Genomic DNA, 26,533 nt, shown 5'->3' on the forward strand with positions numbered 1-26,533 from the left:
ACTGCCTTTGGGGAATGCTGCAGAGACAGGAATAGCTCTGGGTGTCAGTGCTTGCCTGTGCCAACTGCCTGATCAGATGTGAATGTTCTGCTCTAATAATGTAAAGCAGAAATAGGAAGCCAAACTCTCGTGAGATTCACTGTGACCAATGGCTGGAGAGTAGGCAGAGCCATCACACCTGCTCTTCTAATGCTTTGTAGAAGTAATCAGTATCCTTAATTACCAGCTGGAGACTTGTATTTTAAAAACTCATTTAGCAGCTTTTTTAAAATCAGTGCAGATACCTATGTAACAGGATTTTTGGTTTTGCTTTTCTGTGTACCATAGCATTTTCAGTAGCTGCAGAAGAAAATTCTGGCATAACTAAAGCAAATATTCAGATGCAGTACATCCTCTGTGTTCAGCAACACCCCTGAGTGAACCCACAGAGCCAATGCACTTAGCTGTGTTACAAACAATCTCTTCTAAGTTTGCATCTCTTTTGCTTTCTGACACATATGTGTGATCCAATAGTAGGAGCAGGACCTGTTTTCAGTGCATTACTTGCAGTACTCAAGTGAGCCTGGATTTCTAGGTGCTACTACTTTTATGTCAGAGTTGTGTCTCACGTAAAACTCCTTGTTGATTCTCTTCAGTTGTTCATAGTAAGATGTTGTTTTTTGTGATAATTCTAGTCATATACATTGCCAGTTTACATAGAGCTTAGTGTTCCCCTTTGGGTCCTCTCCTGCTCCTGGAGCAGTAAGTACTCTGGAATAATCCATGGAACATCTGCCTTAGTCACCACCTCAAGCTAAAACCTTCTGCAGGATTCAAAATTAGATCAATACTACAATCCTAAAGCACAGTTTCCATCAAATAAAAAAGGTTGGAGCACCTTGGAGTGTTTCAGTCAGTCTCCTCAGATGAAGATGCTTCCTAGAAAAAAATGCGCTTTTACAACCTGCCAAAATATTTGGAGTTCACAGCAAATGCTGCTTTCCAGACAAACTGTGAAGTTCTTGCACAGCTGGGGTTCTCTTTTGGAAAAACTCACGCTGCCACCAGAAGCCTTTGGCTGACCTAAACGGATTAGTGTTCTTATTCCAAGGAAATCATAGGTGACTGGCAGATTTGCATGGACAGCTACTACCTTACTCTTCATTTTTTGATCAGCCACACAGATACTTTGTTAGCATTCTCAAAATGCCGTGCACCTCCTCAGATTTACTCCGGCCTTCCGGCTTGTTCCATCATCTGTGTGGATTGCCTCACTCAGATTTTTAAGCATGGTGATATTTTAATAAGGGACACAGGCTTATATAGTGTTTGTGTAGGATGTTCACTATGATTTCAAATTCTGCTTAATTCTACTTTAGGGCCAGTTTTGTCAATTTGCATATGGCACAATATCGGATGTTTCATAGAAATGAAGGTAGATTGCATTTTCATTAACCTTCTACTTTCCTTAATCTTAGCTCTGTCAAATACTGACCCTACTAGTTTTTGTTGGTAGGGAATAAAAGGTCACTTAATTCCAACTCCATCCTACTAGTTGTTACTTTTTGGCTGGCTCTGTTTTAATACGTATTTTTTGTAAATTAGGTATGTATGCTTGGAGGCATGGCCTGGATGTCCCCCCAACGTCTATGCAAATTGTTCCACATATCTTTTGTGCTGTTGTCTCTAAGGAATACCAGTCCTCCTTCCTTCTCCAGGCCTCTGCCAGATGACTTTATTAAGTAGCCTTTCTAAGTTTTCATAATTAAACTAAATTAAAAAAATAAACCTACATTTAAATTTTTAAAATAAATGTTAACAGAGCTGCAAATTTGCTGTTGTTAAAAAAAAAATCCTCTTTCTCATTCTCACTTTTTCTACCTGTAAAACACTTATATAAAACGAAACATTTAAACCCCTAGAAACTATTCTTTCTTGCCCTGAAGGCTGCTAAAATTATCACAATTATTCAGGCAGCCGTAACTGTTGACAGAAGTTTTTGTTTGTTTTATGTAGCTACTGTATTTCATTTAGAAACTACTAAAAATACAATCATCTTAGAGACCATCTGCTTTAAATGACAGTGCATACTAGGGCTAAATTTTTAAACTTCTTTTCCTGCTTTGTTCATTGGCTCTCCAAAAACTGGTTACATAACAAACTCAGTATTCAGTGCTAAGGGTTTCTTTTCTGAATTGATTTTCTGGTTACATCCAATGTGCACATGTCTGTTTGCAACAAGTAATCATACCTCACTGGATGTAAAAGTAGGGAGAGCTTTGCTTTCATACTTAAGTACCATGTAAAAACTGCAGGTTCCTTGAAAGTATTAACTGTTCCTTTGACGAGGGGACGTTTTTCCTTTTGCTCCCTCATTGCCTGTTCTGTTCTGGATTCCAAGACAAGAGGAAGAAAAATCTGAGCTGATGGTTAGAGCCCATAATGTACTACTGCACGTAATGGGTCTTTTGTTTAGTTGGGTTTTGGTTGGTTTGTTTCTTGGTTGGATTAAGTAATACACATGTTGAGAAGGAGGAAATTTGTTTTTGGAGAGAATTTGTCAGTAGAAGTCTCACACTTTAACATGTAGTTATTTGCTGTAAAACAACTCATTTCAAATGTTCCCTCTTGCTCTCTTGTCATTCAAGCTGGTTTGTTCTGGTATTTTGTATGATCTCCAAAATACCCACACCTGTACTTGGCATCTAGGATTGAAAATGAAAATACATTAGAAGTGGAGGTAGGATAAATAATTTGTCTTCAGTAAGGTCATTGGATTTTGCTTTCATTTCTTATTTTTATTTAAACAAAAAATCTGGAAGGTGTCTGGTTTGTTTAGAGCCGTTTCTGTAGAATGCAGGTCTAACAGGTTTGAAGAACCTGTTAGGAAGTGTTAACATTGTTGATTGAAAGAAAGCAGATACAAGAGGAAGCTGTCCTGTCAGATAACATTGTTTCTATATCTCTAGCAATTAAGCCATAAAACAGTGCCCTTAACCAGTGAGTCCCTTCCTTTTCACCTGTTAACAGTCATGGTAAGCTGGGAATGTGATGTTTGCAATCTTCAGCTGCTGGAGTTTGTAGGCTTCCCTGATACTTTTTACAATGTTCTCTGATTTTTCAAAATATCAATTAAATGTTAAAATCTCTTGCTGAGATTTCCAACAGTCTATATAATCTAAAAATTCATTGGAATAGTCCAGATGTGATTTATTACTACATCTTTATGGTTTCTTTGTATTAAATGTTTAATGTGAATTCTAAAATTCATGAGTTAACTTATGTTTTGTCAGAAGAGAAATAACCAATGAAATTCTGAGTGGTTTTTTTACATCTCATACTCATATTCTGAATCTCCATAAAGATGAGATTGTAATGGCAACTCTCAATCTGGCAAACATCATATATGAGAAGAGAACAGATAGTCCCTCTGTTCTGTAACAATTCATTATTATTGTAAAGTGAGTCTTCCTTCCCTGAAATGTTGTGGAGAGTTGTATTTAAAGTGTGCTTAGGACAGATTGGAGAGACGCTGTGAATTTCCCTTGTGACGTATACTTGGCCTCAGTGCAGAAAAATCCCTATTAATATAGGAAGGAGACTGGTAATCAGGATTATTTTGTCCAAATATTATAGCTGGACTCTGCAACATGTCTACCAGGGGTTTTTTGGCAATGAGGTCCCAAACAATCATGGTAACTGCAACAGAGAGCTCTTTTGCAAGTTACCTCTTTTTCCTAATTTCCCTCTTTTAGCATAAACATAGCAAAAACCACTAGATGGAAGATGGTCAAAATATTACTGTGGCACAAAAAATAAGCTCTTGGGGAAAAGGCATGTGATAACTAAGTACACAACGCAGAGACGCTGCGTGTATTTCTGATTTTAGGAACACAAAGTCCAAAGCCATTTTTCATGTATGATTTTACCCGTAAACCCAGAGTGGAAAGATTCACCTGAAGTGTCTGATTGACTTTAAGTTCAGGTTTGGAAGCTGCATGATTGGTACTGGGACTTGCTCAGCATACTTGGATTCAGTTCTTTTACGTGATGCTAATGACGTTTCATATTTTGTAGGATGAAAGTAAAGTGCAAAGACTTGAGTGCTCAAGTAGAGCCAGAAATGTGTAAGAGTTTTACATTGACTATATCTGAAAAAAAAAAAACAACCCGAAACCTAAACAAAAAACAAAATTGGTCATTGCTTTCTATATAAGATAGCTTGGTATTGCATAGAGATAGCAATAAGTAGAAAGGACTTTTTTAACAAATTAGTATTTGTAAAAATGAAATATAGCAAACCATTCATGGTGATATGACCACGTATTTTCTGTCTTTTCTTATATTCAGATTTCATATAGCCTTTTTATTTAGGACACTTTATCAGTTAGAGAACTCATTCCACAAAGTTACTTCTTCTAGTTACACTTTGTATAATTATTTTTCCAGAGAACTACAATTTAAGATGAAAAATAACTTCATATTTGATTTTAATGTTTGCTTTGATAATAACAAGGGGAAAAAGATTTTATTTAGACATTTCCGCCTTCTTTGTTGACCTAACTGTCAGCACATTTATCCACTAATAGCAGAATTTTTGATGAAACTTTTGTATTTGCTTTCTCACAGAGAGTTTGGATGGCGGGATCCAGAGCTTCCAGAAGTTATACAGATGTTACAGCATCAGTTTCCCTCAGTACAGTCAAATGCTGCAGCCTACTTACAACACCTCTGTTTTGGAGACAACAAAATAAAAGCAGAGGTAAGATTCTTAATTCCTTTTTCCAGCAGTGTTGCTCTCTGCTATTTATCATCAACAATTATTTATGTGTGCTTTAAAAAACCTAAAAGAGACATCATAGATATGTACCTGGACCCATTTTACTAAAGTGTTCACTGAAGTCATTTGTTACTGTTACAAAACGTAAAAAATAGATAAAATACTGGAACTGTTGGAACTCATTGTTTTGTTTTCTTTGGAATAGTCTGATTGATTGCATACCATTTAAACACTGTGTCATAGTTGTTCAGTAATCAGGTAGTGGTGTAGTCTTGATCTCGCTGAAACATGGGCATTTCCTTAGGGTTCTCCAAGAGGCATCTAGACACTAAATACAAATACAGAATATGAAAATTAGGCAAAAAAGTTCTAAATCAAAGCATCCTTTAATGTATAATTGTGTGAATAGGTTTAATTTCACTGGGTTTGCAGTTTGAATGACACTCATTGGTCTATGATCTTACTGCAGATTGTATCTAAAATATAATTCAGACATCAATATAGAGCTTGTTCTGTACCTGTAGCTGACAGGTACTTCTTTCTTGTTTGTTCCCCGTGGTTAATGGAACCAGCACAGCTTTTGGCACAAGTTAAACACAAGGAAGGCAGCTCTGAGGGATCTGACAAACACACAGCAGTCAATTAAAATTGAATGAGTGAAGCTGTTACCAGCCCCAGCTGCTTCCCCTGGCCCTCTTAGAGACACTGCTAATCAGGGACATGTGGTGTGCACATAAATCTGTGCCTGTACTGGCACCTTTTAGCCCAGCATGTAAAGGTAAACTGAGATCAAGATCTGCTATTGCTTATTTGTCAGAACTATGCAGTGATGCTGGCTTGCCAGTGCTTCATCTTCCTCACCCTCAGCACAAACCACTCAGTGGATCTATCCCACTGTAGAATCTTCCCTTCCAAGCTTTTTCATGCTCAGGAAATTCGTTAGTGAGTAAGCACTTAGTCTGCTGGCGTTGGCAGAACTGCACTGGTTGAATACATCACCTCAAACATCTTAGAAATAGTAATAAAAAAAAATAAATTACATGAATGTTAGAGTGAGGAATGTTTGTGCACGGGAGAAGAGAACTCTGGTATGAAAAAAAAAGGTATCACGGAAAAATGTAACTGCACACTCTCTCTGTACTCAACTCTCATCCTTATTCAGAAATTAGTTTTTCAGTAAAAAAAAAAATAAATTGATAAATCTCTGAGAAAGGCAGTTAAATTATTAGAGCAATTTACTCATTGCACACTCTCTGCTGCCTCCTGTTAGCCTTAGATTGAGACCCCTCAAGTAACTGTCCTGTTTAGGGAGGCAGATGGTTTAATTTCTGTTGCTAACCATTTAGGGAAAAAAAAGTGTCTGATCACTGTTGATCTCACCCATCCCAGCAGCCTTGGGACATTAGCCTTTGTAAGCCTCAGGCTCATGAACTGGAAGGGAGAAGGTAGGTAAATAAAACGGTAGAGCACTAGGCAGTGTTCTGAGCTTCTTCTGTGAGTAAGGATAGCACATAAAACAAGGATTCCCCCACTTCATTTGTTATTTTACATACTTTTGTATGCTCCTTGCTATGTAATACATAAACTGCTATGGAAACAAACCAAAATTCCTTTCTTAAAACAGTTCATCTAAGAATATGCTTTCAAACTTCTGATACTTTGGAGTTTTGTAAGATGACAAAATAATGGGACGTATTGTATACTTCCCTAATGTTTTGTGGAGCTTTTCAGCCTAAAGCATCCAACTTTATCAAACTATTTCATCTCTGTGTATATCTATCTATGTACCAACCTCTGTTATTTAATGGTAATTCCTGTTGTGTTTAGGTCATGCCTCTGCAGAGTACTTGAAACAGTTTCTGTGTTTGCTTGTTGGGATCAGGGTCTACCCAAATGGCTCACTCCTGTGCCTAGGGCCTGCTCAGCCTTCCACTGAATCACAGTTCCTCAAGGAAGCTTTCGTGTGAGAGTTTAAAATCCTGTTGATAAGTAGGTATCACAACAGGTATCTCAGATTCTTCCTAGGTATATATATCTAGCTGGAGGAACTTAAACAGTCCTGTTAAACCTGCCTGGGACAACTCCCTTGATAACTGTTAAGGTTGTGTCTGAATTATAAGTTGAATTAACACCAAAATAATAGAAACTGATACCAAAATTCTCTTTTCTGCAAAGTATTTGTGTTGTAGTTGTGTGTTGTAGCCAGTTCTCTTCTGTCTGAGAATGACCACATTTAATATCTAATACTTTCTTCTAATAGCAGCATTCCAGTCCTGCTGCACATGGTTGCAGGGAATCATGCCAGCTCTGACACAAGCAAAAAAGCACCAGGATACAGCATATTTTCCTTACAATCTCTTTCTGAGACTACAGAGCAAAAAAATTATTTTGAAGCAGAGCAAACTGCTCTTTAATGAAATACGTAACTTTAATACAGCAAAGCACTTGGGCTAAAGAAAAGAAACTGTCTTGGTGGTCTTTCAAATCCTAGAGAAAGGACAAACACAGATATGTGTAAGTAAAGAATGTTGCTGCTATTTTGTGTGCCTGACAGGCACTGAGGAAAAACGGAAGTAACTAAATAATTTTCTAAGTGTTAATCTTTAATGTACACTTTAATGTGTACTTCAACGTGGATGCACAGAAAGAATAATATTGTACAACAATTTAGTTTATTTACCTGGTTGTATTGAATTCGAAATGTGATGCAGTTGTTAAAGTTTCAACTCAGGAGTTACCTGACAAGGAAAAAAAGTTCTCTTACTTTTGTCACTACTGAGCATTGAATTCCCATAGTGCAATTAATGACTATTACATCCAGAGTTTCTGGAAATAACTTCTGAAAAACTTTTTTTAATTATTCTTTTAAGCATGATTGATACTGTATCACCTACCCAAAAAGATGATTAATGATCTGTCCTCTGAGCCTAACCATTCTTTCAGTCTTCCAGTTTAGTTTTTGTATAGTGGCAGAGTTGTCCTACTCTCATAAATTAGTGGGATATATATGAAATTTCTCCTCATGTACTTGGTTGGACAAAGGCCTACCTTATGTTCCTTTTGTGGAAGAGTGTCACCTAAAATTTGGACAGAAATAGAAAACAGCAGCTGTGACTATAGGCATTTCTGAGATTCCTAGTACCTTTTATGGTTTTACCATTATGTTTTTATCTCTAAAATATTTCAATTTCTGTGGCTGAAGTGTAGAGCACTACCCCTTGCTTCCTCTCAACCCCCTCTCAAGAAAAGGAAGTAGAAATGCTCTCCAGAAAGCAGCTGAGAAAAAGATGCTCAGTCAAAAATTGTTGGATGCACAGCTAGGAAAACTAGAGCCATTTTCCCCTTCATGACCATGTTCCTCATGGTGGGTGTTATTTCTAGAGCACATTGATCACAGGTGTGCTTATGAATTTGGTGATGTCACTGGAAATGTGCATTTACTTCTGCATCAGCGTAAATGTGCCGCTCAGTCTGATGTAGCAATGAGGTCTGCAAATCCCTCTCTCTGTTTTAAAGTACTTCAAACAAAGTTGGCAGCTCTTTATGTGAAGATGTCCCAGGCTGGATGCTAAAGTTATCAGAAGTAGTTTTCTTTCTAACAGAATAAACCCAGCTTCTGGAGTGAATCAGGTTTTATATTTCTGGAAGAAATTGTATTTTTTTCCCTTCCAGACCTGATCACAGCAGAACAGCAATAGGTAAATGCAATAAACACTGGCCATTGATAAAGATGGTGGTGTTACTTCTTGCAGGTGCTGCCACTTCTATGCTGCTTGAAACCATTCAGTGCAAGTCTTTATTTCAAAGTACAATTGTAACTGCTGCTCTCATCTGGAAGTTTTTCACAAATGCTACTCCTGGGTCTCCTTGAGTCTTGCTGACTGCAAGACAGGTGCTATAAAATGCTCTCAGTAGTGCTTCTTCTCTACCTTTATTCCCTGTCCTAGGTGCTTATTTGGTGCAGCAGACATTAGAATGGAGTTGAAGAAATTGGATTATTTTTGCTAATGTTTGATAGTTAGATTTTTCATATCCTTTTGAATAGTGACCAATCATTGCTGAAGGTCTCACTTATCTAGAAAGGGACGTAAGGACACAGAAATCTAAATATTATAAAAATTACCAGGCAGCCCATTACAGTTAGGCATAATAATTCCAAAATTCAGAATACTTCAGTAAGTTCTTACATGAATTCTTCTTTCACTTGTGACAGTGAGGAGTGTAACTGAAAGGCAAAAGGGAAGGAGGGAAGAAGTCTTGATCAGATATTTGAAGGCAAATGAAAAGCCTATCAGGCAGAAGAGCACAAGAAGACCCTTTCAGATGGCATTTTTCTCCGCAGGAGAGGCTCTTACACCAACAATGGCGAGATTGTGAGCAGAGCCAGAGTAGCTGCTCCTCGATGCCAAGAAGGAATAGACAGGGGATATAGGAAAGGAGAAGCATTTTAAAGTACTCTACAGAGAACATTTCTTTAAAAGAGCACATTCTATTAAACACAGGATTCGTTCTTCCACAGCATTTTTTTCTTTCTATAATGACATTTTCCTCCTTTGTATGAGGTCACCATATAAAAGCATTGAATTGTGCAGTTTCACACACCAACATCATTTTGCTGTCATGGAAAATGGCAGCCTGCCATCAGCTGCAGAGGTGTAACAGGTCACTCAGGGGTTTTGGAACCAGTGATTCCCTTCCTCAGTTTAGGAAATTAATTTTTGCCAGCAAAATCATAACACTTGAGATTCTTATCTCAGGAAAATAATTAAAATATGCCAAATAAAAGAACTGCAACTGCTGAACTATCCTGCCTGAAGCCTTCCCTTGCATCCTTAATAAATATTGCTGAATTGGCCGGTGTCCTCTGTATCTTGGAGAGCATTTCCACAGACTCTCTTCAGAAGAAAAGTATCAGTCCAGACACTATTACATGGAGTTCTAAAATATGAGTGACTGCACACTGAAAGCACCTATTTTTCCAGCTCACTGAAGTCCATCATTCACACTCATTTTGTCATTAATCTAAAGGCATTTCTACATCTTCTTCTGTGCGTTCTTTGGACTGTGCCCAGCACCCTTTAAACACAGTACCCTGCTTGTTCACATGTCAGGCAGGGGACATAAACTCCATTAGACTCTCGTTTGTCTTCTTTATAATACATATAGTTCAGTGTTGTAGCAACTTCAGTGCTGTCCTTTACACTGCTAGATTCCTCATGGTCAAGGATACATTCATACCTGTTTCTAGCATGGTTTTCTTCCAGGAAATACTTGCACTTAGTGTGGGATGATGGAGAAATAGTCCATAATGTTGCTTTTAGACATGCTGACTGACAGAAATGTTCATAATATTTGAAGGATTGGAAGTGCTCACATCATCCTCAGAGGGTATCTTGGTTTGATTTCTACAGTGTTCTGCAAGATTCCACTCTGTTTCCATAAGGATAGTTAGAGAAAACAGAATATCTTGCCATGCTGCAGGCGTGGGGAAGAGAGTTACTGGAAAAGCTGGAATGCTTCCCAGCAGGAAAGGACCTATTTGCCTGGTGCTGGTTGACAGCCAGCTGAACGTGAGCCAGCATGTGTCCAGGTGGCCAAGAAGGCCAATGACATCCTGGCCTGTACCAACAATAGTGTGGCCAGCAGGACCAGGGCACTGGTTGTCACCCTGTACTCAGCGCTGGTGAGGCTGCATCTTGAGTGCTGTGTCCAGTTCTGGGCCCCTCACTGCAAGAAGGACATCAAAGTTCTGGAGCATGTTCAGAGAAGGGCAGCAGAGCTGGTGAAGGGGCTGGTCATGTAGATGTGGTACTCAGGGGACATAGTTTGGTGTTGGACTTGGCACTGCTGGGTTAGGGGTTGGACTCGATGATCTTAAAGGTCTTTTTTAACACAAATTACTTTGTGTTCTTTTTTTCCCTATGTGTTTGAATAAGAATTATAGTTCTGGATTCACTTTCCAATACATAGTCTTGCTCTTCTTTTACTTCTAAAATCACTTCAGTTAAAAGCTGGAATGTGGCTTGTACACTGGTGATGCTGTCAGTTTTCCATTAAAGACATTATCAGAACTCCTTTAGTCTCTGCATGCAAGAAGATATAGACATAGTATTTAATTTAAATGAAAGAACTATCTCACAGGTGATGCTGAAAAGTAATGTAGTAATTGCAGAGAGGCTCTACAGCATTTGTTGAGGGAGCATTTTAGTGCAGACAGCACCTGTATACCTTTGGAGAAAATTTACTTCCCTGTTTGGTTATAAACATTTTGTTAGTACTTTGATAACCATAATTTTCAAATGTTTAAATAACTTTATGGGTAAAAATCTCACAATTTGAGAAATTACTTCCCTCAATGGCTTCACAAGGAATTTCCTTTCATATTGATGATTTTTTATATTAAAAGGTGCTTGCCTGTACCTGATTCCTAAAACAAACACTAAGATGTTTTTGCTTACCTGTGTTTAGATTACTGTAGTGCAGTTTGGGTCTATGCCCCCATTCCCCTGGACAGCTGTATTCAGCTCTGCAGGCTGATGTCAAGCAGTCCATTTTCAGTACACTTTGTGTCATTTTTACTGGTAGAAATTACTCAAATGAAGTAAAGCAGCACCCAGTGGCATACCCAGAAACTTTATGTAAGAAATTTTATTTATTTATTTATTTTCTAAAGCTTCATTGATGATTTTACAAGAGTTACCTTTCAGGTTCTTACTGATCTCTAGTTTGTTTTCTAAGAAGTCAGTCAACAGATGGTACACCATTTTGCAGTGAAGGTTGGGAGTTTTTATTGATGGATTATTTACTGTCCAGTATTCAAAGACAAAATGCTGCTTGTTTGGTGTTTTTTACACATTACTCTCAAAGTATTTTTGGAAATGATCCTTTGATTTGTCTTTTGTAAATTTTCTTAGTTTGCATCATTGAAACAGTTTTTGCAACAAGGTTTTCCACTCTTAGCATCTTGTTATTCAAGGATAGGATTTTACACTGAAAGAAAGTTAGGTGTATCTTCCACTCAGAACCATCAACAACACCAGGGAGTCTCACTTCACAGTAAGGCAAGGAAGACAAGGCATACAAATAGATACATGATAACTTCTTGTCCCACTATGTTCAAGGTTTTTGTTCTTTAGCATGAGGAATACCATTTTTCATTCCACCTCAGACTTTATTTATATTTTAATGTTAGTTTTCCAAAGAGCTTTTGAACTACTTAAAGAACATATTTCAGCCAAGAGAGGCTACACTGTTAGAGTACTTCTGGTGTACTGCATATACCTTACGTGAGAAGTAACTTTGAATGCAAAATAACTGACCTGTAATTACTTAATGACATTTGGTCAACTGGGTGGTTGATAATTACAAAACCAAACTGTGACAGGAACAATTAATTTAATCAGTTTGAGTATCCATTGTTGTAGCTTTCTCTAGCATACATATGACTCAAATACATTCCTATCACACTGTGACACAAAAAAACCCACCACTTATTTACATTTCATTTTCATCGGACAGAGAAGGGAAAGGGGTAAATATGTGAGGGTGTCACAAATAATGAACATGTTAAGTAAAAGTTGTACACATGAAGGTACTTGAAGTAAGAAGGGTTTATTCCGAAAGCACTTGACTAAGTGTCAAACCAGTGGCCCATTTTTAGCCCTGCATGATGATGGGCAGTCCTGTAAATGGGGATGTTATTTTTTATTATTATTATTTCCTTTGATTCTTCTTAAGGGTGATAAGTTGGCAACAACCTGTCAATATCAACTCCTACATGGCTTCAGGTTGAAAACATTTGTGAGGGCTGCTCCTCTCTCAGGATTTGACCCCAACCAGCAGCTAAACCCCACGCAGCCACTCGCTCACTTCCCCACAGTGGGATGGAGGAGAAAAACAGAAGACTAAAAGTGAAAAAACTCATGGGATGACATAAAGACAGTTTAATGAGGAGAGCAAAAGCTACACACACAAGGAAAGCAAACCAAGGGATTAATTTGCCACAGCAAAACAAGGAATTTCCTATTCCACCTCTTTGTATGGGCAGGCAGTTTGCCTGGCATTTGCATCTTGTGGCATTCTTGCAGTCCCACTCATTTGAACTGGTATATAGGGGCTGAAGGTATCTTTTCCCCTGTCATATTAGGGGCCTGGGATGGGTGAAAGATGACTCCTCTTTTTGTTTGAAGTAAAAATGATGCGCCTTTTTTCTCCCAAGTCAAAATGCCATCACTTAGATGCACTAACTATGGCTTGTCCCACCTTCTTTCCACAGATTTTTTTTTTTTTTTTTTTTGAAAATTTAGTAGTAGACTAACCCTTGTTTTCCACTATTGCTGCTTGGTTTTGATTTTCTTCTTTTTTTATTTTGATCCCATCTTCTGCACTGTGTAACCACTCATGATTACTCTGGTCCCTTCCATTTTATTAATTCCAAGAGTCAGTAGCTTGAATTCTCTTTCTCTGTTAAAGCAGGTGGATTTAAATGGTTTGTTTCTCCTGAGAAAAGGAGTGATATCTGTGCTTCAAGCTCTTCTCTATTGATGGGTGTACAATAGAGTTTATATGACTTTTCAGTAACTACAGTGCCAGTTTCAAGCATCTCATGTGTCTGCTCTGGATGTCCCTTTACGCCATCTCCATGGTATCCCCTCTCCTCTTTCAGCTTTGCGTATAGTACAAGCCTGTGGCTGAACGTTTTCCTCTTCAATATTAACTAAAACAGGCGAGGCAGAAGTGGCTACATTGGTATGTACACAATAGTCTATGTGAACACTGTTAAGACCATCTAAATATGAGTGGTTTTAATTACAGTGCTAATAAGAACCCAGTTTCAGTCACTTCACATGAAGTGTTGTAATTACATTTCTCAGTCTAGAGACAAACACCGAGTTATTAAACAATACTGATGGAAATGTATCACTCTGGTTTTTTTCTTGCTAATATATTGTCTTTATTTTGCTAATAACTTCCACAAAATTTATAAAGTGGTAGGCCTTTTCACTTTTTCACAGGAAAAAAGCATAAAAGTGTACCTTCTATCTGGTAATTAAATCTTACACTGACAGTCTTGCTTTCAAAAGCTTTTCTGAATGCATTTCTGTGTTTAGTTTTGCCATCTTACTTATACAATGCCATTTTATGATATTTCTCTTTTCTGATGAGAGGGTGCATCTCTGTTTTGTGCACAGTCTTTACACTGATTAAGACTGAGTATTAATGAGTGTCACTGAGTGCTGTGCTGTGTCCCCATAATATGTGCTTTCTGTAGCACTAAAGTGGCATTTTACACTCCGGGATCCCTCTGGGATCATTAAACCACGGTTATCCTTGATTTCATCATCAAGAAACTGTGCCCGAATTATAATAATGATTTACTGTGTACCTTGCATATATTTCACTTGATTTAAGATTAGGAAAATATTCTAGTTGTTCAATAAATGAATTAATGACAAGCCCTGTGGGAGTCACATTTGATTATAAGGGGGAAAGGCAGATTTAAGATGTTAAGTTGGGATGTTAACTGAAGATTGCACAAAAAGGTAGTGGTAGATTGCTGGGGCCAGTTCTTGTCTTTTAATCCTCTGCTCTGCTAAGGATCTTGATGAATGCTTTGGGTTTGTGGCATTCACATTGCAAAATTCTTTCTTTGGAAAAAACCTTCAGTCATGTAAACTGGCATGATTTTAAAAAGAAGTACCTAAGAGTGCATTATTTCATAAATGTAGTGGAACATCTAGTTGTGATTTTTTTTTAGTTTTTTGAGGTTTTTTGGGTTTTTTTGAGTTAATGCTAGATAAGCAAAAGTTAGACATTTTTCTTGCCTTCCTGTTTTCAATTGTTTTGCAACATACCATTTTTTCTCATCTTGAAAAGAGACTGAAACAAAAAAATTTACAAGATGACTTAAAACATTATTTTACAAAATCATGGGCTTAATATTGAGAATGTATGTTGGTGTTTTCATCTCAACACAGCCTTACACTACTTTGGTGTTTCTCCCCTCTCACTGCCCAGTTATTCCCTCTCCAGGGAATAACCAAAAAGACAGCTTTTTTCCCCACTCTTCCAGGAAGTTTCTCTCTAAGGTTTTTCTATGATAGGAATAGTCAGCAACAATTATTTAGAGTGAAATTGAGCCAATTTTATTATATATTTAAGTAGAAGTAGTAGTACTTGACAAATGTCCATGTTCATTTGGATAATTGCAACTTTGCTCTTTGGACTGTGCTGTTTATTCACTGCAGTGGAGGCTGTTAACAGTGTTCATGAATATCTTTGGGATGCAGAATTTGACCTCTGTTCTGCTGCTGTTTAGAGTCCTGGTTCTGGTCTTCTTGCAGGCTGAAGGGAGTGAGTGAGGCCTTGAACAAAAACCTGTCTAGACTCCCTATTAATTTGAGTTTAGCACTCACTCCTGTCGTGTCTGTCTCACCAGAGATGGGACTACTGGCTAAAGGTTTCTGTCTTTTTCAGCTCTGGGCAGTCAGAATAAGCACCTAGAAGAGAATTTCAAGCAATAAATATGATAAGCAAAAAATTCAGATGTGAGTATCTGGTGAAAATGCTTTTCATGCAGTTAGGAGAAGAAAAAAAAGGAGTATTATGTGTGCAAGATGAATGCCTTTGTGCTACTTTCTGTGGTATGCAGCAGACACAGAGGGAACATCACACTGTACTGATCCTCTCTCCACTGGTCTGAGGAAAGCGTGTTGTAGCTGTATCAAAACATTTACAAAAGCTTTATCTTTTGTATTTGAAAATATTCGGTGGCAAGGAAAGAAGGGTAATACACTGAAAGACAGTGTCATTTGACATAGGTAGTATGACATTTTGAATGGGTAATAAATATATTTGCAGCTTTTTCAAGCAGTATAATGCTCTACTGTATATGCCATGGATTTCTTTCTATTCATAACTCTCCTGCCAATTGCTTCTCTGATTTATTAGGCTGATGTGTGAATGCAGAGGAGCACTTTCCTATTGTAGAGCATATATTTTTATTATTGTTCTCATCATCCAGCAAGCCATGCTAAGACTTTGCACACGATATATAGAAATAAAATAACCTAGATTGATATCAATAGCTGTAACTTGATGCTTTCTCATCATATCTCTACTAAAAAGGTTGGCAGCAAAATGATTTCAATAAGGAAAATCATAGTCCTGATAAAAAGGATCTGCCAAATGAAACTTTTAAGGTAAAGACCATCAGTCGATCTTCAAAATGTATTTAAAAGGACAAAGGGATGGCTGTTACTAAGCTACTGAGAATGATGGCAGCAGAAGGTGCAGGTTTGTAGAGACATAACAGCACCTAAGGCTCTAAAACAGGAATGCCCACCTTGAAACCAGTACATGTATATCTATATACATGTATATACACACAAACACATACACTCATTTATTATATAATAGATACTTTTATATAGCTATAAAATTTTGCATATTGATCTGTGGGTATTACAAACTGTATTAGCAATGAGGCTCTTTACTTGTGCTGCTTTTTACTTCATTTATAAAACTTACATAAATGTGGAGATTGAGGAAAGATTCTTCAGTGCAGCTTTCTGCTTCACTGCAACTCTTAAACTGCAAGTCGTAGCTTGCCTTTGTGAATTTAGACAAAAAATATAGATTTTATGTGCCTGGGGTTCTATTGGCAAAACTTCCTACCAAAGAGGGATGTTGTTAGAATGTGTTCATTAGCTCTTGAAGGGAGTAGCTTGCTCCCAAAATTTTTCAGGACAGAAAATTCTCATGTGACTGAGAGATTCTTTGAAGGATAATACATCATTTCTAGGAAGAGAACACCTCATATTTAAATCACAGTAGAGAATGTTCTGTGAGCAGAGGTCATCAGGTGTGATGCTCAAAATAATAAATTGTAAATGTATTTTTAATCTGGATAAAGGCCTTTTGTTTGTTCTGTGAGGCAAACTGAGGTAACTACAGCAAGCATCAAAAAAGGAACTTCTTGAATTTCCAATTAGATCCGAAATGTCAAGATAGAATTGTTTTGTTGGTTGGGGTTAAATGACTGAAAAAAGTTTTTCTTTGGTCTTATTGGTGACCATCTTGTTCCTAGATGGTATTTGTGCTCACATTGACTAAATCCCATTTGTGATGTTCTTAACTGAATAGAGTCAACTGCAGCTTCAGAAATTTTCATGTAACATTGAGGCGATGTCCTCTATTGTTGTTGAAATATTTGAAGAAGTGGCATACTGCCCTTCTCTAAAAAACTTACTTTTGCTTTACATTTAAAAAAAACCCTGAGTTTTCTTTATCTTTTTAAACTTCACTAGGTATCTGGTCATAGGAATACCAGAATGTTTTTAGTTGAAGTATATATGTCAGTTCTTTTCTCCAGTAATAAATGTAAACCTTCATTCTCAAATAGATACTAAATTATTTTTAAATACCGGAAAGTGAATGATCCAAACTCTTGTTAATCATCATTTTTCATTTAATGTCAGACAGTACTAAATCAGTTGATTGGTTGGGTAATGCAAATGTCTTTGCATCCCAAATTAATATTGCTATTGCACTGTCTAGAAAGTGCACGCTGCTGAGCCTTCTTTAGCATTGTGCATTTTTTGAAAAACAAAGACCCTGAATCAATATCAAGTAGTTACAATAGCTACTGAGGGCTTTGGCATGTGTGTATTTTATCATATTTATGTGTGTTCCTCAGTTTATAATATAGGTCAGTGCCAAGCTGTTAATTTTAGGAGATACTGCTTTTAACAGTGGGATTGAAAATTGCTTTTCTGATGCCTTCGCAGTCAGACAAGCACTTAAGGTCAGCTCTGTGCTTGCAGTTAAAAGCGTTATTTGAAAGATCCCACTAGTCCTTCATGATTAGAGCAGGATACTTGTGTTGTCCTTCAAATGCAATGTTTTTTGAAAGTATTAGTGCTTTACAATTACACATAACTCATCCCTACCCAGGGATTTCTTTTTTTTTTTTTTTTTTTTTGTAAAACCTAAAATCACATGAAAACTTTGATTTATAATAGGTATAGCCTTCCTACCAAGCATTAAAAACAAATGTGTCACAGAGCAGAATATATTAAGGCTTACTGACTGAGAAAGCAGCACATTTATTCATACCTTCTCAGAGCAATTTTAGAACACGATTTTGAGTCTCCTCCTGCTCAGAAAATGGTTTTGACCCTCTGTCAACCCCACACATAGATCCCAAGATCTAAAGAGGTCACTTGAGAGACACAGGGAAAAACAAATCTGTACTCAGTAACAGAAATAAGATACCCACTCCTATAAAAAAAGCTCCTGAGTATTGACCCCATGCTTTGCATCTTCACGTCACACAACCTTTCCACCAAACACCCACCTGGTTTCTACAGACACAGAAAAAAAGATCCCCATCATTCTCCATGCAGTGCAGTTTAGCACAGAGAGAACAGTTCTTATCTAACTCTAAGCAGAACATTGTATATATACTGGTAGTTTGATTTATTTACATTGTGCCTGTTCACAGCTTTATGTTACCTTTGTATCTGATCCAAAAAGTCCTAATGAGAAAGCCATTCTTAAATGGGACCTACATCCAAACCCTGATTTAGATTCTTTAAACAAATTAGACTTTGGAGTTAATGCAGCAATTTGCATAACATTCTGCTCTATTTTCAGCTAAAATTGCTCAGCACTTTTTTAAACCTGTAGCAAATTACTTAACTAATGAGGCTGAATTACCCTATGATGTTACTTGTAAATTTGTCTGTAATAAATCTCATGTGCCTTTGTCAATGTACAGATATTGCATTGTCTACCTGCTGTTCCATAGGCACATCAGAAGAAATAATGGAGAGGACTTGAAGTTTGAGCCAGTATATTTGTTTTAAGAGATGTGCTGCACTAAATATTATTCCCATATTCTGTTCTGATGAGTTGTTTTCTCCCCTTCACATCCATTTCAAGTTCTAGGAATCAGCCCTCTGAAACTAGCTAGCAGTGGGGCTGCTCATCTTCCAAACTCTTCTCCAAAAATTAGTGTAGTTCTTTCCCTCTTAGATGAAAGTCATTTTAGTAATGTAAACAAGGCAGAGATAGATAACTGAGGGAATTAACTGCAGTAAAAACATTAAGAACTATACTAATTTCATGGATACTGGGTGTAAATGGTCAGTGCAGTCAAGTTGCTGTGCAGCTGTCTTGGCCTTTGCTGCAGTGCCCTGGTCCATGTGGGCACTGCAGTCTACTCACACAATGAGCCTGAGAAGAAAGGATGGCTGTAGTCAAAATGTCTCACAAAACTACATGGCCAGCCACCGTTTAAAAATTCTTTGGAATTTGGTTTGGCTCACTTACAGCACTGGTGGAATGCAGTTGCTCAAAATCCATTTACATGTGAAGTAGTTAGTGCTTGCCCTGCTGGTTGGAAAACCAGTATCTAAAACATTAAAACCAATTCTTACTAATTATTTCCAGAAGCAGACTTAAACTGAGTTGCCCTTTTAATTTGGTGTTTATTGGATACATAGCATCACCTGTGCTAGCAGCCAGTTATTTTAGTTCTGTTCTGTAGGTAATAGAGTGGCATTAAAAATAATCTCGTGTATTAAAATATATACATATTGATATATTAAAACATGCTTTCTTAATAGCAGAAATGTCACAGAGTAAGTGGCAGATGATGCAATGCGTTATGTTAATTAAACTGGCAATTAATATCTCTGATGTGTAGAGAGGATTGATTGTTGTTAGATTTCCTTCAGCTCCTTTGGATGAAGAGTTGCTCAATAGTGATTATTAAGAAAAATGTGGAAAGTCATCTAACCATAAATTAATCTTTCAGTTAGGAATGTGGTGTTGTTAATAGTTGAACACTTAATGTCTTACTGGAAAGAGGAGATTGTGTTATTCTAGCAGCACACTTTATTACTCTCAGTCTAACAAGTTTTTTTACCTATTCCTAATTCTCTTCTATTTCCATTACATTTTACTTTGTACGGCGGGGTATTCAGAATTAAATGCAGAAAAGGATGTTTCAGTCATACCTACTGGCAAAATTTGAACAATATCTCAGATACCCACTTGCTAAGTATAAATAGAAGAGGAAAGGTATTTAGGTTTCTGTCACAGAAGTATTTTCAGCTGTTTTGGAATACTTTATTATCTAACAGTCTTTGGCTAACCTGTTTAAAACTTGAAGCTTCACTCTTCTTTCTTTTTGTATCTCAAGCTTTAATTTTTGTAGACTTCCAAGGGATGGAAGAGGCAATTCCTATTACACGGTGATTGAAAGAAGGGGTTTTGCTTCTTTTCTTTGCTGCTGGGAGGAATGGAATAATTTTCACTCTACAGATTTCACAGAATATATTTCAAAATAGGGTTCAAAACCTTTGTGAGAGTCAAAACAGATAATATCTATTTGCTTTAACTTTGCTTCTGCTGTTGCAAAGCCATAAGCAATAGCCAGGTTCCAGGGCCAGATTTCTCATAGCTTGATATGAAGAGAGGTCACTCACCTATATTTTGTTCACTCTGGTCTCACCAGTATCTATCCCTGAGATCTACAGTGTCTCTGATAGCTCTTTCTCACATCTGTTCTTCTCACCAGCTATTCTAGCTAAAGGTTCACTAGTGTTATGTGATTGCTAGCAATTAGAATTAATAAGCAGATAAAATAGGTTGCAGTGATCAAATGAGGGGTGTGGCTGGACAAGCATGCTGAAGCAAAACTTATTTACAGATGACCAATCTCTTTCGTCGTGCCTTTCTGTATTTCCTCATGTTGTTCCACCCCTATGCATTTGGAATGTTTCCCTTTTCCTATCTTTGCCCTCCTGCTAAACATGCAGTGAGTGTGATGCACTGCCACAATCCCATCAGCATGTTCTTTACTGTGGGACCTCTCCATTCATTCCTTCTGGTGTGTCCACTTTGCCACTTAGTAAAGCTCAGGCTGAGCCTCTCCAAGCCTTGGAGTTGTTCCTTCAGCAGCCATCAAGCAGTGACCTCCCAGACCTGGTCTTTGGTCTTGTCTCTGGCTCTGCAGGGTTTGTGTATGTCCAGTGTGGTTTATTACTTTGCCTGTCTTGTTCCTGTACGCTGGACAGCCATTGAGTAGATGTCCTCACAAAACAGGTGTCTGTACTACCTTCCAAGTATCTACATACTCTTCACAACCTACATTTCATTTTCTTCCACACATCCAGACAATCTGTTGTATTGAATTAGGAAAGCAAGCAATCAAGAATTCATATGCTAAAATCTTACAGTATTAAAGTATATATAGATATAGATAAAGTTTCAGACATATTATCGGCGTCTTATTGACTTGTTATACCAGCACATATGCTTCAGGCTGGTCATGTGTAACTACTGGTAGATTAAGTGTCTAACAGTCCACTGTTGTGGTAAACACCACTGAGTCAAAGATAAGCCTTGAAACAGATAATTAAATTTCTCATAGGCTCTTGGCATGAGGCATAGAAGCTGTCCTTATTAGGAACATAACTGACATCTTCACTGCCTCCAGCAGCAGCCTGAACCTCCTCTTGAGTCTAAATTTTATTTTCATAGTGTAGATATGAATACTTATTCTCACATGTAATGCAAAAAAACTTCATATTGTGCCAGAGGAGAAGAGTCTTGTCATTGATCTGACATGAGTGCACTTTTATCAATCTGTGTACTAGAGAATCTGGCACCTTGTCCTGTCCTCTCTGCCTGTGTTGTGGCATCAATGGGGCTGGTCAAGTGCTTCTGGCCAGCAAGTAGACAGTGACATTAATGGCAGACAGCCACCTTTAACAAAGTTTGAAAATATCCTGGTAAAAGAAAACACATGATTCCTCAGAAGAAAGCAGCTCTGTACATTTTTCCATGGAAATCTCTTTTTTCCCAAAATTTATGTAATCTCTGTTCTTTCAGTTTTCACTTTGATTGACATAGATTCCTAATCACAGCTCTGTATCTAACAGCTCTCTAACAGTGGCTTCCAAAGACATGCACAAAATATTTCCAGTGAGAAAAAGGAAGGAAAATAACTTAGAGAAATGAGCGGTATCTGTGGATTAAGAGAGTCATGAGAAACAATGCAACACAAATTCACCCAGCACTGTTAATAATGTTAATCTTTCTCCTCAGATCCTCTTCTTTATTTTTGAGAAAAGATGATGTAAAAAAGGGACAGTGCATTCAAGGCATGAGTGGATGCAACTGGGCATACTCCGTTGTGCTGGAGAGTTGAAGTTCATTCTTTTGAGTTCAGAAGTGGCTACTTTGGGGCAGGTCTGTGTGAGAATAGATTTGGTTCTCTGTATCTCCTGACAAGTTGGTACTCCACTGTTTTTAGTAGGCAAACAGACTCTGACATATTCTATCTTCTTTTCCTCCTAGATGTAACAGGGCAGCAGCCACTGATATGTCAATAAGTATCATAGTAAGGAATGTTTTCTTCATCTTAAGTTGGGAAAGAGACAGAAGTATCAAACAGGGGTTTGGGATTTGATGCCCCATTGGTTCAAATTGCTGCTTAGCCATCCATCCCGGCGTTCTTGGCAAAGACATTTGGCAGTAGCACTACTGAAGTCACTGGAGCTGTTACTAACATAGCTGGGATCTGCCCCGGGAGACTAGGTCAGAATTGTCCTCCAGGCTGTGGCTCTTAGCTCCCTAAAGGACTTGAACAAATAATTTCATTTCCCTTGCCTCTATTTCCATACATTTAAATAGATCCTGATATCATCCATCACAGTCTCACAATTTGTCAGGCATAGTTAAACCTGCTGGAGAGTATAGTTTTAAACATAGATAAAGATATTTGATAGAAGCATGAAGTTGGGGTGGAACTTGTGGTGAATGAAGTCCTGTTGTAAAAAAACCCAAACAAAACCAACAAAGCAAGAGAGTAGTCCAAATAAAAAACAGCATCAGAAACTGAGCTCCTAGTTGTGAACAATCAGTTCCATCTCTCCCTGCATGACAGTTACTCTGCCAAATATCTGAGCTTGGAAATGCAAAGAAAGTTTTAAAAATAAATCATGTATTTCCCGGGTAAGAATAGGTTCTTCTTCAGTAAAATCTAAGAAATTTTGTCAAGTTATGTAAAGTGTTATGTAACGTCTGTTTCATTTCTGTTGTATTAGCCTTTTTTTTTTTTTTTTTTTTTTTTTTTTTTTTTTTTTTTTTCTGACAGGAATGCATTTTAGATTAATATTTAATGCCTTTGCTTTTAAGAAACTATCTTTGAATCACTACAGTCAGCTGCTGGCTTCAGGTTCCTGGGAGAGGAGGAGCTGGATGAGCTGAATACTAGTGTGCTGTCAGCTACCATGACTAGAAGGGGAAGGTGCAGCTCAGGAATACTGTCTCAGTGTAGCAGAACCACACATGTCCCTTTAGAAATGAGCAGAAGATAGCAAAACCTATAACTTGAGAGCATCCACAGGATACACTGCTGAAGAACATGGTTATGTGCAAGGGAAGGAGTGGGAAAAACATCATAGGCACAGAGTCTCTCTGAATGGAGACAGAGTCCTCCGAGTCTTTAGCTGAATTGTAGCACACAGAATGATTTTTTCTACAAAGTAATACTTTCTCTCATTCTTACTCTCTTTTTTTTAGCAGCGCAGCAATTAAAATATTCATTCAACATATTGTGCTTTAAAAATATAATTCACAAAGATCAGCGGGCATGTTTTCATTCTGTCGTTCCTGATATTACTCATCACACCAGGCAACTCATATATTTTTTAACTGTATTCTTTCTTCTATCAGATCTTGTTTCTTTTCCAAGGTTGAAGTGTGAAGCTCAGTGGTTGATTCACCTTTTGTAGAACTGATGCATAAATTTTTGTTCCTAGTCTCTTTAGTAAATGTCATCTGTTTTGTCATGTAGGTGGCTCTTCATGTAGCATGCTTGGTTTTGAAAATCTGGTTAGTAGGGGAAGAAAATGTATTTTTATATGAAGGTTAAATGGTAATGGATTGTAAACCCAAGAAAAAAAACAACAAACAAGCTTCAGCCCCCACCTCTCCCAGATAAACTTGGTAAATTATTTTCTGTCTCTGAAATGAGCTTTTAATTGCAAGTCATCCTGTTCACTTGGAAAAGATTTGACCAGTGAGATATTTTGCAGCACTTTTTCTCTTTAACCTGCTTTTCTCATTTATAAACTGAAAGATGTCATGGTTTCTCTGAGCAGCAGAAGCATAGACTCAAAAAGATTGGTGAGCTTTTCTGCCTGAAATTGATGTATTTTACAAATGTTCATTCATATCTCTTCATGCATCATGTAGTGCCAGCTGCTGTAGTCTTTGAGCTTACCTGCATATTGCTCAGAAAGTTGCACATAAGTACTGGTATAATGCCTACTTAGGGAAAAATATCCTAGTTTATCTTAAACACTATCACTTTGGCATTTAGACTAAAGCTGTGTGGTAACTGTATAGATATTAAAACATCCTAATTTGACACTGTAAAATCATGGTGTGTATGCTTTTTGATAACACAGCTGTTCTATATTTTGGTTTTGCTGTTATTAAAAAAATAAGAATATGCCAGATAAAAGAGAAAAGTTCTGGTTTAGCAGTGAGTAATTTCATATAGCTCGATTTTGGAACCCTAAAGCCTGAATCACTTTTCAGTCTTTATTTGAAGTGAATCATAGATTCACATAATCATTTACGTTGGAAACAATCAAGGTCATCTAGTCAACCATTAACTCAGCACTGCAAATTTCACCACTGAGTGCCACATCTGACACCTTTTAAATACCTTCAGTGATGGTGACTCAGTTATTTCCCTGGACAATCCCTGGTATTCCAGGGCTTGATAACCTTTTCAGTGAAGAATTTTTTCATAATATCCAACTTAAACCTCCCCTGACATAACATGAGGCCATTTCCTCTTGTACTACCACTTGTTACTTGGGAGAAGAGACCAACTCCCACCTGGCTACACCCTCCTTTCAGGCAGTTGTAGAGTGATAAGGTCACTCTTGTCTGTGCTGAATAATTCCAGCTCCCTCTGCTGCCCTTCACAAGAGATGTGCTCCAGACCCTTCATCAACTCCATTGCCCTTCTCCAGACTTGTTCCAGCCCCTCAATGTCCTTCTTGTAGTGAAGGGCCCAGAACTGAACACAGGATTTGAGTACTTACCAGTGCCAAGCAGAGGAGAATGATCACTGCCCTAATGCTGCTGGCCACACTTTTCATGGTACAGGCCAGGATGTCCATGGCTTTCTTGGCCACCTGGGCACCTGCTGGCTCATGTTCAGCTTGCTGTAGACAGTTCACTTTCCAATATCCAGCTTTCCAGCCACTCTTCCCAAAGCCTGTAGCAATTGCATGGGCTTGCTGTGACAGTAACACAGGACCCAGCACTTTGCCTCTTTTAAGCTTGTGTTAGATCCATGAAAGGCCATATTTAGATCCATGAAATACCATACATCAGTTATACAGTTGTACATAAAGTTATATTAGATGTATTTAAATTATTTAAATTTTATTTTTATTGGTTTGTTGTGTGGGGGGTTTTCGTTTGTTTGTTTTTTGTTGGTTTTGTTTTTATCTTAAATGTAAAATGGCCAGCTGAAGTGCCTGGCTTGTTTTGGCTGGCCTTAGCCAGCTGCACCCACGGGGAAACTTTTTGACTTCTTCAGAGATGTCTGTATAACTTGCTTAAAGCTTGCTCAATCATTGTACTCTTCAAATGTTAGTTATGAATCTGTATGGTTTCTTAAAATTAAATCCAAGACTGATTACTCTTTGAGGAACAAGTAGTGCCACAGAACAATGAAAATGTATTTGTTTGAAATGGATTTCAGAATAAATTGTGCTTGACCTTCTTGATTATTTGTCTGAAATACTTCTGTGCTTTTTTTAGAATTTTTTTATATGACATATCACATTAGAAATTTATTTTGTCGGCCACCTTGGGTACATAAAAGACTTCTGTTCCTGCATCATTTATGGGTCTCCCTCAATATTGTTAGAACAAGCTTATCACAATTTATTTCTCATCCTTGTCTTTATATTTCCGGTGACTTCCTCCTTTTCCTTTCAACTTTGCTCATCCCAATTTAGTGGATATAACATCCTTACTGAGACTACAGTAGCTGTTCCCATTCCCAGTAATTAAATGTAAAGGCAGGATTCTTAAAAGCTTTATGACGTTAAGTGCTCTTTTTTTTTGTTTGCTGTAGCCTTGTGGGGTTTTTTTTTCTTGTAATGTGTTACACAGAAGGAGATGATGTTTCTCCAGCGCAGGAGAAACTCTTGCCAAGGCAAACCTTGAGGAACCATGAGAAACCTTGATGAGGCAACACTGTTGACTAACTTTGGCTGCTTTTACAGAGGTACTGGTTTGTCATTGTACAATTATGTTGCTACTGAAAGAGTAATACTAGAAATCAAAGCAGTGAAATGTAGCAGCTCTGTGGTGTTACCAGTATCCTTTGTTGGCCTTCAGTCCACATAAAACACAGCTTAATTGCATTGGACAGCATTTGTTAATACTGGTGTTCATTGCCTAACTGTATGATTATCACTTTGGCCTGTTTCAGATAAGAAGACAAGGTGGAATACAATTACTGGTGGACCTATTGGACCATCGGATGACAGAAGTCCACCGTAGTGCCTGTGGAGCTTTGAGGAACTTGGTATATGGGAAGGCAAATGATGACAACAAAATAGCTCTGAAAAACTGTGGTGGTATCCCAGCATTAGTACGGTTACTCCGCAAGACTACAGATTTGGAAATCAGAGAACTGGTCACAGGTTTGAATTTTTCAGTATT

General features: G+C 37.7%; 1 protein-coding gene across 3 annotated transcripts in view; it reads left to right on the forward strand.

Annotated features, from left to right (window-relative positions):
• The window catches only part of CTNND2 (catenin delta 2), a 419,330-nt gene that overhangs the window by 250,146 nt on the left and 142,651 nt on the right, over positions 1-26,533 (forward strand). For all 3 annotated transcript variants that reach the window (XM_083856451.1, XM_083856449.1, XM_083856450.1), the window contains exons 9-10: positions 4,609-4,741; positions 26,301-26,514. In XM_083856451.1, coding sequence (XP_083712577.1) covers positions 4,609-4,741; positions 26,301-26,514 — 347 coding nt within the window. The remainder of the gene's footprint in view (positions 1-4,608; positions 4,742-26,300; positions 26,515-26,533) is intronic.

Source organism: Zosterops lateralis, assembly GCF_965231275.1.
Source record: "Zosterops lateralis genome assembly, chromosome: 1".
Taxonomy (NCBI): Eukaryota; Metazoa; Chordata; class Aves; order Passeriformes; family Zosteropidae; genus Zosterops; species Zosterops lateralis.